This window comes from Rhinatrema bivittatum, chromosome 1 (genome assembly GCF_901001135.1).
Source record: "Rhinatrema bivittatum chromosome 1, aRhiBiv1.1, whole genome shotgun sequence".
Taxonomy (NCBI): domain Eukaryota; kingdom Metazoa; phylum Chordata; class Amphibia; order Gymnophiona; family Rhinatrematidae; genus Rhinatrema; species Rhinatrema bivittatum.
In genome coordinates this window covers 690,315,579-690,334,436 of record NC_042615.1, presented here as the reverse complement: position 1 = coordinate 690,334,436, position 18,858 = coordinate 690,315,579, and the positions used below count along the sequence as shown (strand labels likewise).

Below are 18,858 nucleotides of genomic sequence, written 5' to 3'. Positions count from 1 at the left end.
GAGTCAGCAGTGACATTTCTGGCAAACAGTGTATGACCTGGTTAGGCTATCCTTAAGTTGGTTGCCTCTAGAGTTGCAACCAGGAGACTCCTCTGGCTTCATAAGGTCAACAGACTGAGTCCAAGTCACACCTCTGTAAACTTCCCTTTAGAAGGTAGCTACTATTTGGAGAAGACTTAGAAAAATTTGTAAAGGATTTGTGTGAATCCAAACTTCAAAAACTCCTGGAAGATAGAGGCTGGTCAAGCACATGGGGACTTAGTATTTGAAATGCCGTCTAAAATAAGGGTAAGACATCGGAGTTGGCAGCCTCACACCGGCAAGTGTACATCGCTGTCTTTTTGAGAGGCCAAGAGAGACCTGTCTGCAACCACAGGATGCAGTTACGCTCTACGATGATTTCCAGCAGGTCACTCAAGTGATAACACCGGTAGGCAGATGCTTGTCACAGTATTAGGCAAAGTGGAGTCAGATTACCTTCCCTGCAAAAGTTATGGGTCTTGGAGGCCATAGTCCTAGTCCCTTCCCAGGAAAGGGGGTAAGGAACGTACTCAGTTTATTTTATAATTCCTAAGAAGTATGGTATTTTTCATTATGTCATGGATTTAAAAGGGGTCAACTGTTTGTATCTGGCACAGGCCTAACTCCATATACCTATCAAACCTGTTTCCAAAATATTCTTCATTTTTTGCGTCCTAGGCCAACATTTTGTTTCAGGCCTTACCGTTCAGGCTTGTAACTGCCTTGAGGACTTTACCAAGGTCATGATACTCATGGAGGTAGTTCTATGCAAGTAAAGGATAATGGTACATCCTTATTCGAATGATTGCTCATCAGAGCAAAAACTGCCCAGGAGAACTGACAGGCTTCAGTCACAGTAGTCCAACTTCTAGAGAGACTGGGTTGGGTAGGGAACTGTACAAAGAGCAATTTAGAACCCTCTCAGTTGATAGAATTCTTAGGTGCAATCCTCAACATGAGAGCAGATGTGATTCTCACAACCAAGAGGGTCACCAAAATAGAGCAAGTTGGGGGGTTTTCACACCATGGTTGTCCCAGGGTATCTAATTATCTCCAGCTACTGGGGCTAATGACAGCCATTATAGATGTAATGCCCTGGGCCAAGGTACATATGCACCCATTGAAACAGTTTTTGCTAGCCTGTTGGTTTCCAGCCTCAGGGCTTTGGCAATCGCCTACAGGTCTCAAGGGAGGCAGAGGAGAGCCTGGAATGGTGGCTGGATACCTCCAACTTCATAAAAGGGGTAGACTTAGAACCACATGACTGGATTGTCTTAACCACAAACGCCAGCATGATAGGGTTGGGAGCTCCTTGCCAGGATCATTTGGTCCAAAGGAGCTGGTCAGAGGAGGAAGCTTATTGGCCAACAGACATATTAGAGATAAGGGCCATCAAGCTACCATTTCAAGCCTGCCTACCAAGAACAAAAGGGGAAGGCAGGCAGTCCTCACTGCGATGCTACTGCTGAAACATGCATGAACAAGCAAAGGGGCACTTGCAGCCCCAGGCTTGTGAAGGAAACGAGAGGAATACTCATTTAGGCAAAGAGGAATCTGCCCCAGTTGTCAGCATCTCTCATTGTGAGAAGAGAAAAATGTTCAAGCAAACTTTCTCAGCAGAAATAGACTGACCCAGGAGAATGGGAAATCAGCCAGCAGGCATTCCAGATGATAGTGGTACATTGGGAACCTCTGGCTGTGGTCTTGAGGGTGACCTAAGCCAACACCAAAGCAGTCACTCCTCAGTCATCTGAAAGAGTCAGGGTCCAGAAAGATAAATGCCTTAATCTGACCCTGCCAAAGGGCAAACTCCTAATTGGCAAAGTGGAAGAGAACAGAGGATGGCCCTTCAGAAGTGATACTGGTAGCCCTAGGTTGGCTGAGGAGTCTTTGGTATGCAGACCTAAAGAGGCTTCTAGTAGGCACTCCTCTGCAACTCTCCAGATAACATGGATTGCTGTGGCAGGGTCCAGTACCATTGGAAAACCTATCTCCATTTTGTCTTATGGTCTCTGGCCCTTGAAAAGCATGGCTGCGAGGCAGGGGTTATTCCCAAGCAATTATCGACCATGCTGAAAGCATGTAAAAGTTCAACCTCATTAGTCTACAGTTTAGTTTGGAGGTTGCTTGCTCCTGGGAGCATATGACTTCCTCATGGAAGTCAGATATCCCACAAATCCTAGTCTTCTTGCAGAAGAGCTAGATAAAGGCTTAACACTTAATACATGAGGCTGCAAATGGCAGCCATTTCCTGCAATAGGGGCTGCATTAAAGGTACCCAGATAGCTGCACATCTGGTTGTGGTGCACTTTTTAAAAGGGGTGAACCTACACCTTTCAGACCAGTTTTATCTCAGTGGATTCTTAACCTGGTCCTTAGAGCACCAGTAGGAGTACCCTTTGAAGCAAGAATCCAATAAGAATCTGGCATTAAAAGCTACCTTTTTGGTAGCAATCTGCTCCCCCGAACATTTCAGAATTGCAAGGTCTCTCATTCTGAGAGCCCTACTTAATCATTTCTCTTCATTCAATCACCTTTTGATTGGTGCTCTCATTTCTCTTAAAGTTGGTGTCTCCCTTCCAGCATTCAGAAAGAAGGAATGTAAAGAGAAGGATGACTGTCTACACCTACTGGATCTGTTTCACGTGATATTAAGTTACTTAAAGCTAACAAACCCTTTCAGGATGTCTGACAGTTGTTTGTGCTGTTCAGGGGACCACAAAAGGAAGACACACCCTCCAAGGCCAAGACAGCCAGATGAATTAGACATGATCTCTTCGGCCTTCGTACTCAATGGTAGACAAGCATAAGTGGTACTCTATGCACATTCTACAAGGGTGCAGGTACCAACCTGGGCATAAGCCTCATTGGTGTCCCCAGAAGAAATCTGCACAGTCATCACCTGATCTTTCCTGCTGGATGTATAGGCTAAGGAGCAAATAGCCTTCGGGTCAAGAGTTCTGAACACAGTCTTGTCTTCCTCCCACCCAGTGTAGGGGTAGCTTTTCTATCTCCCAAGTGTTAAGGACTGATCTAGCAGGATGAAAAGGAAGGTAAAATAGTTATTTCATAAATTTTCTTTCCTTAAGTCCTGCTAGACCATTCCAGGCCCCACTTGGGAATACAGGAACCACAAACAGACATCCAAGATAATCTGGCTTGCTGGTGCTCTTTCTCTTTTCTCTCTCCTCTTCACTCTCCCTTTAAAGAGGTAGTAACCTTGAGGGATTTAAAAAAAAAAAAAAAAAAAAAAAAAGAAATGTGTGGGTAAACTGAAATTAAGTCCTTGTCAGGATGCTTTGACAGGCTACTGGCAAGGGCCATTGACCACGTTCCGCTTTGTTGCTAAGAACAAGTTCATGAAGGGGATGTGCCCTCTATTTCAAGCAGTTGAGAAGCGGGGAAATCCCAAATGTAAGGACTGGTCTAGCAGGACTCGAGGAAAGAAAATTTTACCTTTTAAAATGCTGAAAGGCTTATGGCTGAGTGAAGTTAGTACTGACACATTTCTGTCTTTAGAGGACTGTTCTTAAGCTGTGAAACTGCCCAAGAAAGCTGTTTGGCATAGGTTTGTCCAGGTTTGGAGTCTTTTCAAATGTCAGCTTATACAAGATGATGTATGTTTTTGGTTACCAAGGTTTAAGTAATTGCATTTCTTATCCACTTGTATTGTAGTATTCCCACATGTGACGCCCAAAGGGATTAATGGCATAGACTTTAAAGGTGAAGCGATTACATTCAAGGCAACCACTGCTGGAATCCTTGCTACACTTTCTTATTGTATTGACCTCATGGTGAAGCGTGAGGATAGCTGGCAAAAAAGACTGGACAAGGTAAGAGACTAAAATAAAATCAGTGTTGATTTCACTGGTTATAAACTTAGTCAAAGATGAGACTTTTTTTTTTCATAAATTCAAAATTCACATGAACACTTGTTGATATATATATGTGCACATACAAATACAAGGAAGTTTGAGGTTTATTACTAATTTTTAATGCTATCCTATATTTACATTTTTATGACCAATTTTCTCTTTGGTTTGGTGTAATTAGAAGAGATGGTTGATTTAATAAGTCAGTTAATTTACATATTAAAATTTAAAGCTAACTCTACGCTGACCCCCATTTTGGAAGTACCTGTAAATTTTTTAAAAATTGAAAATCTAAACATTTCTATAGTGCTACATGACATACGCAACGCTGTACAAACATTACAATCTAATAAGACAAACAGTACAAGAGATTTGTGGTATGATATTTTATAAAGCAAGACAATGGCTAAAAAGAAAGTTAAGACTAAAAGCAGACAATCTGGCATAAGATTTAAAAGTGGTTTCAAAAAGGTGGGTCTTTAGAATTCAAACACAGCATGAAGCACCAGTTCAGGAAGACTATTCAAAGCACATGGCGCAGCCAGGTAGAAAGCACAGTCGGGAATTAGCCATAGGGAGAAGGGTACAGATAGTGGCTTGTCCAATGAGCGGAGTGCTTAAGGAGGGGTGTAGAGAAAGATAAGAGAGGAGCAGTAGTGAGGTGCTGCAGAATGAAGGCATTTGTAGGTATGAGAGAGGAGCTTGAACTGTATGCAGGAGCGGATAAGGAGCCAATGCACTGACTTGAGAAAAGGGGTTTTGTGAGTGTAACGACTTTGTGGAAAAAGATAAGTCGGGCAGCTGAATTTAGCACAGATTGCAGTGGAGATAGATGACTTGCCGGGAGACCTGTGAGGAGCAGGTTGCAATAGTCTAAGCAGGAGGAGAGAGAGAATGGAGCATGTTCAGAAAGAAAAGGACTGATTTTGGCAATGTTATAAAGAAAAACGGCATGTTTTAGCAGAGTTTTGGATATGCATAGAGTAGGAGAGAAATGAGTTGGAGGACTCCAGGGTTAGATGAATTACACCATCCTTCAAAAACTCTTGACAATGTTGTCCAATTTAGTTAGGGAGGAAAATATTTTGGGAGCCCATTCACTATTGCTTAGGGAAAAATATATTCCAGACTTGCTTAGATAATGAAGTAAAAGTAAAAACATGGATTTCCTTGGTTGGATAAGTGTCCTTTTACTTCTATAGCAACCTAAATATTTAACACACTATTGTAACCAATCACCTTCAAAAGCTCACACTAAATGAATTGGCCCCATCTCGGTTGTGCTGATTCTCATAATGACAAGATAAATTCAGCATTTCTATTTGTGTTCTTTGAGTAGTGCATTTCAAAGACCCAACCATGAGTACCAAGGAGCTGACAACTCTGGCACAAAGTTGTGGAAAGGCATGGATCTGGGGGTCCATATAAAAGAATTGCTAATTCCTTGAATATCCTTCAGAGCACAGTCAAGACTTAAGAAGTAGAAGGTGTATGGTATCACAGAAACTCTGCCTTGATCAGGCTGTCTCTCCAAACTGGATGACCAAGTAAGGAGGGGAGACTAATCAGAGAGGCAGCCAAGAGGCCAGTGTCAAGTTTGAAAAAGCTACAGGCTTCCATTACCAGGAGTGGTCAAGCACGCGTCTGATCTTGCCAGTAGAGTGGCAAGAAGGAAACCATTATTCTGGGAAACCCATTTTGAATCCTCTTTGAAGTACGAAAAGGAACACTGCTTTAGATTTGTTAGGATCCAGCAACACTTTTGGGAAGAGGGAGCCTATTCCAAAAGGAACCAGGTTGCTGGCACTAACCTTCAAAAAGGACATAGAGCAACTTTTAAACTAGAACATGGGGGGGAAAGCCAACAGTCACTCAGCAGTGCATGGTTCGGAGAGAGACATCTTCAATTCCTGATGCCTTTCAACTAGCTTGATCACTCCATTCTTATACTTCACTTTCAATGCATATCCAGCATAGTTCTCTGCTTCAACAGCAGGGGAAAAGAAAAACTGTTACTTCACACATCCAGCAGAGCTCTCTGCTTAAACGGCAGGTGAGAAGAAAAAAGGGTTCGCACTCACAAAGCGGGGAGTAGCTGGCTTGTTACGGCGGTTACTACCCCAAACCAAATGTACCTGATACTTCACTCTCGACGCATATCCAGCATGGCTCTCTGCTTCAACGGCATGGGAGAAAGACTGATACATCACGAATTTCCAGCATAGCTCTCTGCTTCAACGGCAGGGGAAAAGAAAAAAGGATTCACACTCACAAAGCGGGGAGTAGCTGGCTTGTTACGGCGGTTACTACCCCAAACCAAATGTGCCTGATACTTCACTTTCGATGCATATCCAGCATAGCTCTCTGCTTCAACGGCAGGGGAGAAGAAAAAAACTGATACCTCACGCATATCCAGCATAGCTCCCTGCTTCCACGGCAGGGGAGAAGATAAACAACCAATAAGGGCTGTATAACATAATCTGGGTAAAAACAAATAAGCATGGGTGTAGCTTGCTTATTGCGGCGGTTACTACCCCTACTACCTCTAACTAATCAAGCTAGATATTTCACTTGGATGCAGCTCCATCACCGCTCTCTACATTAATGGCGGGGGTGGAAGGGAATTAGAACCAAGAGCTAAGAGAAACAGATAAGTATGGGAGAAGAAATGAGGGAAGCTTGCTGGGCAGACTGGATGGGCCATTTGGTCTTCTTCTGCCGTCATTTCTATGTTTCTATGTTTCTATGTTTCTATAAAGGATACTAAATAATAGAAGAAATAGGGCATCCCGATAGAGAAGTTACTACTACTACTTTCTAATAAAAGCAAAAGTAGCCCATGTGCCTATAAATAAAGAACCACCTGAGTTAAGATTCCAAACTACCTCTGTCAACTGATAAAGGTTGTTAATGCAAACAAAAAATATACTTTAAAATGTCTGTATGCTAATGCTAGAAGTCTAAAAAGTATGATGGAAGAGTTAGAATGTAGAGCTAGACGTAATTGGCATCTCAGTGACCTGATGAAATGAGGGTAACCAATGGGACAGTGCTATGCCAGGTGGGGGGTTGGTGCTTTGTTAGGGATGGCATAGACTCCAACTGGATAAAAATCCTGCAGGAGACTAAATGTTTAGTAGAATTTTTATGGGTGGAAACTCTATCTGTGATGGGGAAGAGCATAGGTGGGGCTATATTACTGTCCACCTTGCCAAAATGAACAGTCAGATGATGAAATGCTAAAAGATTAGGGAAGCTAACAAATTTGGCAGCACAGTAATGGAGATGTCAATTACTCTAATATTGACTGGGTAAATGTAATATCAAGACATGCTAGGAAAGTAAAGCTTCGAGATGAAATAAATTCTTCATGGAGCAGTTGGTCTAGGAATTAATGAGGGAGCCATTTTAGACCTAATTCTTAGTGGAATGCAGGATGTGGTGTGAGAAGTAACACTGGTGGGGCTGCTCAACAACAGTGATAACGCAATCAAATTTGACTTAATGACTGGAGGGGGAGGACATTAAAAAAAAAATCTACAGCTCTAGCATTCAACTTTCAAAAGGGAGACAGATAAAATGAGGGAAATAGAAAAAATCTGAAAGGTATATCTACAGAGGTTAATTTACATCAGGGTCCTTCATTTTCAATTTAAATAGATTTTCACCCATAAATTCCCCAATTTTAGGTTAATTAAAGAGCTCCAGATGCATCATCTTAAGCCTCCAGCATCTGCTGGAAGCCAGTGCGAGCCAAAGCACCTGCAGTGTTTCAAGTCCTGCCTCCCCTCCTCCGCCCAACCTGCAAAAACACTCACCTCCAGTATCACTGATCTGGCATCTTAAGTCCAGCCTCCCCCTCACCCCAAGCCACCAAAGTGCCTGCTGTTTGGTTCTGCTATTGCAGCATTTGAGGCGGGCCACACTACCAGAAGTGCTTCCCAGCAGGCTCCTTGGTCCTGCAGTGCTGCAGAGTTTGGGAACGTCAGAAAGCGTGCTAACGAAGGAGAGAGGAGAAGCCTGGAACCACCACGATAAGGACGAATGCTGTTGCAATGGGGGAAAAGAATGAGATTCTTTTTTGGGGGGATGGGGAAAGAAAGAAACATGCTAGGCAGGAGATGGGGGTAGAGATTTGGGATGCTGGTGAGTGGGAGAATCTACTTAATGTTTTATTGTCCTGGCTTCTGTCCGCCAAAATAAACAGATATTTACCCGAAAAATGTCATTTTTCACTGATTTTTCTACTATTTTTGTTCTTGTCATAATAAACCCTGATAAATTCCCAGGAAAAGTTTCAAAAATAAAAACCAAAAATGAAGGTCCCTATACATTAGACATAATCATTGCTTCAGAATGCCATCTTGGAAGTCCAGCTGCATTCCATGCATTAAAAAGTGGACGGAAGGCCAAATGACTGCTGGCATGGTTAAAAGGTGAGGTGAAAGTGGCTATTTTTGCAAAAAAAAAAAAAAAAAAAAATTTTCAAAAATTGGAAAATGGATCCATCTGAAGAAAATAGGAAAAAGCGTAAGCACTGGCAAGATAGATGTAAAATTTTGATAAGGCAAGCAAAAACTCATAAAAACGCCATATTTATATTGTACTTTTGTATATAATTAACCTCCTCTATCTCTTTCTATTTCTTACATTCCCAGTTCATTAGCCCTTGTTAATTGTAACTGCTTCTCTTCATCACGTTATTTATGTTTGGTTGTATTATTCGCACCCCTGTTATCTGTAAACCGACATGATGTGAACGAGTTCATTAATGCCGGTATAAAAAAACCTTAAATAAATAAATAATTAAAACTTTTTAAAATATATCAAAAGGAAACCTTTGAAAGAGTCTTTTGGGACCATTAAATGATCAAGGGGTTGAAGGGTCACTTAGGGAAGATATGGCCATTGAGGAAAGACTAAATGAATTCTTTGCTTCAGTGTATACTGAAGAGGATGTTGAGATACCCATGCCAAAACTGTATTCGATGGTGATTTAGAAAAACTGAAACAAATCACAGTGAAGCTAGAAGATGTAATAAGGCAGATTGTCTGTGTCTTTTGCTCCTCTTTAGTTTGTCAAAGTATACACCCCAGAGTTCTGAAAGAACTCAAAAATGAAATTTGTAAGCTGTCATTAAAATCATCCATTGTGCCTGAAGTTTGAGGGTGGCCAATTTAAAAGGGCTCCAGGGGGTGATCCAGAAAACTAAATTGGTGAGTATGACTTCAGAGCTGGGAAAAATTGTGGAAACTATTCTAAAGAACAAAATCATAGAACATTTAGAAAGACGCGGTTCAATGGTACACAGCCAGCATGGATTTACACAAAGGAAATTTTGCCTTACCAATCTACTACATTTTTTTGAAGGGGTTAATAAACATGGGTAAAGGTGAGCCAGTTGATGTAATATATTTGGACAGTGGTTCTCAACCTTTTTTCTGTTCTCACATGCATGACAAGTTGAACACATGGGGCTAAATATAAAAGTACAGTTTGCATCCACAGGAACCCCCCCCCCGACCCACAATAATGGATGTAAAGCAGAATTGTGACATTCCCCGTTCAACTTGCCCTACAGAAAAAGATGTTCTAGTGTCATCTCCGTAACAGCAACACAAACAGCTCCTACTACCAGGCTCAATAGCTGGTAGTAGGAAAAGACAGGAGTTTACCACCAATGCATGTCCACTTGAGAAAACACAACAAATAAGACTGATACAAACGCTTACATGCTAGTAAAATAACTCACCTCTGTCACACACACACAGAACTGACCTAACATATTCCCAAGATCTGCAGTAATGCACATAAACTAATCTGCACACCGCTATGCCTGTATTATGAAATGCACTCAAACAGTAACAACCCTACCTATAAAAAGGCAATACAACAAATACTAAATCAGGCCCTAAACACCAATACACCTCCTATTAGGCAAACAGAACTAGCCAAGCAACTATAGATCCCCACACAGAAATAATTGTAAAACTATACTAATAAACAGAATAAATGGTTTCAAGACAGCTATGAACAAAATATCCAACAATTAAAAACTCAAACATTCTCCAAACACCAATAAAATATTTCAAAACAGCACACATCCCATAATATTCAATAATTAAAATGGCAGTCAATCAAGAAAAATAAACCTAAAAAGCCACCTTTACTTATTCCCTCCAGCAGTTCTCTTACTCCTCTTCCATGCAGGCCAATAGCACACACCAGAAGCAGCAGTAGTGGCTGAAGCTCTGTCCTCATGGTTCTCTTACTTAGGGCCCATGACCAGTCTCACACCACTCACCTTCCTGAACAGTCTTTCTCATGCACACACACAGGCTTCTCACTCCCATGCTTTCTCACTTCTGTGCTCGCTGTTTTCACATGCACGGACTTCTCCTTCCCATAATCTCTCTCACAACACACACACACACACACTTCTCTCACTCCCATGCTGTCTCGACACACACACGCTTCACTCCCATGCTGTCTCCACACGCACATCACTTTCTCTCTCTCTTTCATATACACCAGTATTCTCCCTGACCAGTCTTTCACTGTCTCTCACATATACACCCATCACCTCTGACCAGTTTCTTCAATCACACACATGCTCTCACTTACACACAAGCTGGCTGTCTATCTCTCATTTCCTGCCCCCCCCCCTTCCCCACCCCAGAGCACAAATGGTAGCTGCAGCAGCCTCCTCCAGCCCCTGCAGGCCAAGAAAGAAGAATCCCATCAGCTATAGGCAGCTAATGTTGCTGTCTCCTTTGCCGATTGCCGGCTGCTTTGGATTTTGCTCCGGGGCCAATGCCGCCGCTACTTTTATATGCAGCATAGCTTGCTCTTCTTCCCGTGCACCCCACTGCACATTACTTCCTGTTCCAGGCCACGGGGGTAGGTGCGGGAAAAAGAAAAGGATAGCCGCAGTTGAAAGCCTCCAGTAGCACTGCTGCCGTTCCCATCTAGGCTTGAACGTGCTGATAGCCCGGGCGATAACAGCCCGGGCTATCCGTGGAAGATAGTCTGCCTCTCGCTCAGTGAAGGAAGAGGGAAGAGCAGTGGGAGACCAGTAGCACGTGACACACCTGCTGGGACTTGGCAACACACTGGTGTGTCACGACACACCGGTTGAGAATCGCTGTATTTGGATATTCAGAAGGCATGTGACAAAGTGCCCCATGAGAGACTTCTGAGAAAATTAAAGTGTCATGAGTTAGGAGACAATATCCTATTATGGATTGCAGACTGGTTAAAAGATAGAAAACAGAGTAGGACTGAATGGTCAGTTTTCTCAGTGGAGAAAGGTAAACAGTGGAGTGCCTCAGATCTGTACTGGGACCTTGCTTTTTAAGACATTTATAAATGATCTAGAAAAGGGAATGATGAGTGAGGTAATCAGATTTGCAGATGACACACTTATTTCAAGTTGTTAAATCACAAGCAGATTGTGAAAAGTTTCAGAAGGATCTTGTGAGACTGAAAGACTGGATATTCAAATAGCAGATGAAATTTAATATGGATACATGCAAAGTGATGCACATGGATGAAAAGTAACCCACACTGTAGTTAGATTTTAGGTTTCATATTAGGAATTGCCACCCAGGAAAAGGTTCTGGGCATCAAAGTGGATAATACTTTGAAATCCTTGGCTCAGTGTACAATGGCAATCAAAGCAAACAATGTTTGGACTTAGGAAAGGAATGGAGAATAAAACAGAATATCATAATACCTCTGTATCATTCCTTGGTGAAACTGCACCTGGAATACTGTATGCAGTTGTGGTCGCCGCATCTCAAAAAAGAAATAGTTGCTTTAGAAAAGGTACAAAGAAGGGCAACCAAAATAATAAAGGGAATGGAATGGCTCCCCAATGATAGGCTAAAAAGGTTAGGGCTATTTAGCTTAGAGAAAAGATGGCTGAAGTGGGGGATATGATAGAGGGCTATAAAATCATGAATGGAATAGAATGGGAAGATGTAAATGGTTATTTACTCTATTAAAAAATACAAAGACTAAGGGACACTCCATGAAGAAAATCATATCCTGGCCTCTGCACAATACGGTTTTCGAAAATCTCATAGCACTGAAACTCTTTTACTTTCCCTGACAGACCACATTATCAAAGGATTTGAGAAAGGGCAATCATACATTCTTGCCTTCCTTGACATCTCCTCCGCATTCGACACCGTTAGCCATCCCATTCTCCTACAGCGGCTAACTGAAATCGGTATTACAGGTGTTGCCCACAATTGGTTCAACTCCTACCTTAGTAATAGAGATTACAAAATCCAGCTAGGAAATCACGTATCCAAGGCCATCCCCCTCAACCGAGGTGTCCCTCAGGGATCCTCCCTATCCTCAACCCTATTCAATATTTACATTCTGCCCCTCTGTTACTTCCTCTCCAGTCTAAACCTCCCTCATTACATATATGCTGATGATGTTCAGCTGCTTATACCCATCACTGACTCCCTATCAAAAACCATGGACTTCTGGAATGAAACCCTCCATTCCATTAACAATCTCCTTTCCTCCATCCACCTTGCTCTTAATACTAAAAAAACTGAAATTATGCTCATCTCACCCCAAAGCCAACCGATCCTCCCCCCTCTTCCTCAGTTCCAATTTGCTCAACAAGTCCGTGATTTGGGTATCATTCTTGATGGTCACGTCACACTAAAGAAATTCAGAAATAACATTCTAAAAGACGGCTTCTTTAAACTCCACACACTAAAAAAACTCAAACCCTTATTACATCCCCCCGATTTCCGTACAGTTCTCCAAACCACAATCTTCGCCAAAACAGACTACTGCAATTCCCTACTCCTCGGCCTACCTAACAATGCCATCCATCCCATTCAAATCTTACAAAACACCACAGCCCGGATCTTGACCAATTTACGTAGACATGACCATATTACACCTGTTCTAAAAGACCTACATTGGCTTCCAATAGCCTCCCGCATACAATATAAGGCTCTCTCTCTCATCCACAAAGCCCTATACAATCCCGAAATGAACTGGTTCAATGAATCCTTCCGTTTTCACCAGTCTAATAAGCCCACCAGACTAGCACATCTCGCAACTATGCCTATCCCCTCTCCTAAACTCTATAAACTCACTTCCACAAGAGCCCGTGCACTATCGATAGCCGGGCCGACCCTCTGGAACAAAATGCCTGTTGAACTACGGCAAGAAGAATGCCTCAAATCCTTCAAGCGGAAGCTCAAGACCTGGCTCTTTGCAAAAGCAAACACTTAATTTTTCACTATACCTCACCACTGTCCCCACTCTCCCCATTCCTCCCCTGTTTCCCATTCTACCGCCCCTCTCTCCCCTCCCCTTTTCTCCACCACCTTCTTTTCTTTCTCTCTGCCCCTCCTCTTTCCTCGCTCTCCTCCCTTCTCTTCCCCTTCTTATCTCCTAGCCTGATTAAAATTAACCTCATAGTTTTCTTTCTTTTGTACATATGTATATAATTGCAAACTTTGTTTACAATTTTATAGCAAAACTTCCCATGTTATTGTTCCCCCTCTTGTTAATGCCTTGTTATCATGTTTTTACTGTTCAATGTAAAGCGCCATGCCGTGCGTTTGTTTTTGCGTTACAATGTGAACCGATATGATATCCTGGATGAATGTCGGTATATAAAAATTTTAAATAATAAATAATAATAATAATGAAGTTAGTAAGTAGCACATTCAAAGCAAATCAGAGAAAATCCTTTCTCATCCAATGCATAATTAAGTTCTGTAATTCATTGTTGGAGGATGTGGTTAAGGCAGTTAGCATAACTGGGTTTGAAAAAAGTTTGGACAATTTCCTGGAGGGAGACATCTATAAACTGTTATTAACCACATAGCATTAGGGAATAGTTACTACTTATCACCGTGTGATAGCAACTTGGCATCTATTTAGAATCTTGCCAGATATTTATGACCTGGATTGGCCACTGCTTGAAACAGGATACTGGGCTTGATGGACCCTTGGTCTGACCCAGTATGACAATTCTTATTTTTATTTAATGTAGCCATGTGGCAAAATGTTTGTGGTCTGAAACTAAAATTGAACTTTTTAGCCTGAATGCAAAGTGTTACATCTGATACAAACAAAATGTCACCCAGAGAACACCTCCCTACCATTATGCATGATGCTGGCAGCAGCATGTTGCATTTTTCATAGGCAAGCACTTATCAGGTTTTCCTCAAGAACTCTTCTCCATTCATTGCCCCCTTCTATCCTATCTTCTACAAGAAAGCTTGAAACTGGGATAAAGGTTTACTTTTCAGTATTATCACACCCTTCCTATCAAGTGTACCACTTTCAAACTGTCTCATTAAACAGTAAAACTATATAGACAGTCTATCAACGAATACTCATCTATTTATACATACTGATAACAGATTTCTCAATTTTTAATGTTCCTTTATGTTCAAAACATGTATTTCTACTTATACAAAACTTTTTATAATGTTTAGATCAACAAATGTTAATGTCTATAAATTCCAATACCCAAACCTGTCACCCATCCTTTTTCAATCGTATCTTTCACATATTCATACACCCATCATTCCCATATAAAACCTCCAACAATGTTCAATAGTATTTTCTTTTTACCTCAGTGTATCATACCCAATCATGTACTTTAATGAAAATTGGTCCAATTTACTTCTTATTGTAATCCTTCAATCTTATTGTATTCACTGTACTTCTCTTTGCCTTAAACATACATTCTCACAGAACAAGCAGGATGGTAGTCCTCACATGGGTGACATCACAAGATGGAGCCAAAGCACGGAAAACTTCTGTCAAAGTTTCCAGAACTTTGATTGGCCCCTACTGGGCATGCCCAGCATGGCACTAATCCTGCAGCCAGCAGGGGTCCCCCTTCAATCTTCTTTTTTCCACACAGCGGTAGCCTCGTGGAAAAGGAGCTCTGAAGAGATTCCTGACAAGAATTTTCCTCACGGAATTACTAAAAGTTAAATTGCCCCACAGGGGTCCCTCCTCTAACTTTTCTCAGTCCGTGGTACTCCGGTAAGTTTTTACCCGTTTTCCTTCGATTACCGTCAAGTTTGGCCCTCGTGGCCTACTGGCCATCGACCGTACCACAGCTCGATTTTTTTTTGCCATGGCATCGGGGTTTCGTCTTTGCCCGGATTGTACCTGCACCATGTCTATCACAGACCCCCATAAAGTCTGTGTAATGTGTCTAGGACGCAAGCACGATGTCTTGACCTGCACCAAATGTGCCCTATTGACACCGAAGGGTTGCAAGGCCAGAATGGAGAAGATGGAAACTTCTCTTCTGTGCTCAAACCCCGACTCCATCAATTGCATCGACGTCATCAGAACCAGCACAGTCAACTTCGCGCCAGCACCGACCGGTGACCGACCGGCATTGACAACTTCTCGGCCATCGACACCCTCTACTCCCCCTCAGGATCGAGGGGATTGCAGGGAGAAACATCGCATCGACATAGTAAGACTCGGACCATCGAGGGAGCGAAATTATCGACCTCGCCATCGTCCGAGCTGCTGTCGAAAAAACCCCGTTCAGGAAAGGCACCGACCATTCCTGTGACCGAGTCACCGAGGCAACCCTATCAGGGATCGGGAGCCGCAACTCCGCCTTTAATGGTGGTCTCTCCGGCTATGCCTCTGCCTCCTTCTGTTACGGAGCCAGGGCTACTTGCTCCAGGTCTCCGAGAAGAACTGGACCGGATGGTTCAGGAGGCCATCGACAAGGCGATGCAACGTCTTCAGGTTCCTCCGACACCGGTACCGCCTCTGGAACCGATCATCAACCCGATTCCAGCAGCGCTGGCACCGTTGCTATCCAGGATGGAAGCACTTATGGCCGCTTTTCCACCGATGGATCTCGGGTCTCCGATGGCTCCGATGCCCTCCCCACTGACAGCATCATCGGGAGGAGAAACACCATTTCGCATCCCTCCATCGGGAGTTCTGCCTCAGCCATCGATGCCAATATGTCCCTCGCCACCGACCCATCCATCGGTGCCAATATGTCCGTTGGCACCACAGAGTCATCCTTCGATGCCTGCACCGGTGCCTTCGATGCCATCATCGGTGCCTCCGATAATTCCTCCGATTCCTTCGGAGCCTTGACCGGGTCCTTCAGGTATCCAACCACCCTGTCCCCCACTAGTTCCTAGAGGGACAGGTGCGGATCCTTATGATACCTGGGGTGATGATACTTCAAAGACACCGATGATTTACCTTCACCTACTGAGAGTAGAAAGTGTTCTCCTCCAGAGGACCTTTCCTTTATAAATTTTGTGAAGGAAATGTCTGAATTGGTTCTCTTCCAATTACAGACGGAACAGGATGATAGGCACCAGATGGCATTGCTCCAATTCCTGGATGCCCCTAAGGTAATCACCTCTATTCCCATTCATCAGGTCCTTCTTGATCTCCTCAAGAAGAACTGGGAACATCCTGGATCAATTGCTCCAGTACACAGGAAAGCTGACACTACCTATTTGGTACAGTCGGCCCCAGGTTTTCAAAAATCTCAGCTTGATCATCACTTGGTTGTGGTAGAGTCTGCACAAAAGAGGGTGAAAAGGTCAAAGCCTCACTCTTCTGTTCCTCCTGGAAAGGAACAAAAGTTCCTAGATAACATTGGTCGCAGAGTATTCCAAGGAGCCATGCTCATCTCCCGAATTGCCGCCTATCAACTTTATATGACCCAATATAACATGGTCATTTTCAAGCAGATACAGGATTTCTCAGACTCCCTGCCTCAGCAATTTCAAGAACAATTACAAACCCTAGTAAACAAGGGTTTTGAGGCAGGCAAGCATGAGATTAGAACATCTTATGACATTTTTGACACCTCTACCAGAGTGTCTGCAGCTGCTATTCGACGAGACTGTGGACCTGACTCAAGTCTTCTGACCTACGCCCAGGAGTACAAGACCGGTTATCCGACCTGCTTTGTGTCGGAGATAATCTATTTGGTGAACAGATTCAACGGACAGTGGCAGAATTAAAGGATCATCATGAGACCCTAAGACAGCTCTCTTTGATGCCTTCCGACTTCTCCTCAAAACAGCCCTTTAGAAAGATCTCTAAGTCTTTCTTCCGCCTGAAGAAGTGTTACCCGCCACCAACCAGATCCCATGCCACGAGACCTTATCAAAAACCGCAGTCTCATCAAGCCCGTAAACAAAAACCACAGGCTGCTTCTGGTTTTTGACTTCCACTTAGAGAGCAGCAGCCAGATTCCTCTATCGCACATACCAGTGGGAGGTCGATTGTGCCACTTCCATAACATGTGGCATTCAATCATATCCGACCAATGGGTATTGGCAATCATTGCTCAGGGTTACCATCTCAACTTTCTCGCCCTGCCACCGGACTCCCCACCTCTACAGATGTGGAGAACATCCGAACATTCCATTCTTCTGGATCAAGAGGTTTCCCTCCTTCTCCAATCAAGAGCAATAGAACCCATACCATACTCTCAGCATGGCCTAGGGTTCAATTCCCAAAAAATCGGGAGGTGTCCGTCCTATTCTGGACCTACAGGCCCTCAACAAGTACCTCCAGCAAGAAAAGTTCAAGATAGTCACCTTGGGATCGCTTCTACCTCTTCTACAAAGAGGAGACTGGCTCTGCTCTCTGGATCTCCAGGACGCATACACCCACATTGCGATAACTCCAACTCATCACAAGTACCTGAGGTTCCTAGTAGGCCCCAAGCACTATCAATACAGAGTGCTTCCATTCGGCCTAGCGTCTGCACCACGAGTCTTTACCAAATGCATCGTAGTCGTCGCAGCCTTCCTCAGGACACAGGGTGTTCATGTCTACCCTATGGACGACTGGTTAATCAGGGCTCCCACTCAGCAAACTGCTCTGTCGTCTCTCAATCTAACCTTACACACACTAATTTCGTTAGGATTTCTTGTCAATTACGACAAATCCTACTTAGTCCCATCTCAAACCTTGTCGTTCATTGGGGCAGACTTGGACACCTTACAGGCAAAGGCTTTCCTACCTCAACAACGAGCACTGACTCTTATATCTCTTGCTGACCAGCTGCAGTCTCAGCACTCTGTGACTGCACGCCAATTTCTTGTCGTCCTGGGACACATGGCGTCCTCAGTCCGTCACACCAATGGCCTGCTTGGCCATGAGACTCATGCACTGGACTCTGAGGCTGAATAGCTTGAGTCCATTGAGACCTCAGAGTCCAGATTGGGAGACGGCTATAAGAAAATTTCAATGTGTGTGAATATCCCTTCATGCATTGTCAGGTCCATCATTAAGTAGAAACAGATTGGCACCACCAGGACACTGCTGTGATCAGGCTATCCTTCCAAAACAGTAGCCGTGAGTTAAGAAAACTGCTGTGGAAAGTCTGTGAGCCTGAGATTCCTTTAAAAGAGCTGCAGAGGTTTCTGGTTGAGACTGGGGAAAATGTAGACTGTTCAACTATTTCAAGATTACTCTATCAACGTGATCTTATGGGAGGGTGGGAAGAAGGAAGCCATATGATGTGCCACACAGCATTTGTAAAGAAACACGTAGAAGACACTGTTAAGCATAAGGGAGAAGTTCTTATGGTCTGAGGAGACCAAAGTGCAACTTCTTGGTCTTGATGCTAAGTGATATGTGTGTCATGAAACAAACACAGTGCATCACCCTGCTAGCACCATCCCTTTAAATAAAGCGTGGTAGTGGTAGCATTATATTCCAAGGATGCTTTGCATCAGCTTGGACAGGGAGCTTTGTGAAGATCAAGGGAAAAATGGATGGTGCAAAGTAAAGGCAGATCCCGGAGGAAAATCTGTTCTAGTCTGCTGTAGACCCAGGACTGGGGAGGAGATTCACCTTTTCAATAGGGCAATGATCCTAAGCACAAAGCAAAAGCAAGAAGAAAATGGCTCAGTAAGAAGAAAATGAATATCCTCGCGTGTCCAAGTCAAA

At 43.3% G+C, this 18,858-nt stretch overlaps 1 protein-coding gene across 2 annotated transcripts in view; it reads left to right on the top strand.

Moving 5' to 3' along the window:
• Positions 1–18,858, top strand: part of CERT1 (ceramide transporter 1) — a 372,368-nt gene that overhangs the window by 232,946 nt on the left and 120,564 nt on the right. For both annotated transcript variants that reach the window (XM_029575160.1, XM_029575169.1), the window contains exon 7: positions 3,697–3,854. In XM_029575160.1, the coding sequence (XP_029431020.1) occupies positions 3,697–3,854 (158 nt within the window). The remainder of the gene's footprint in view (positions 1–3,696; positions 3,855–18,858) is intronic.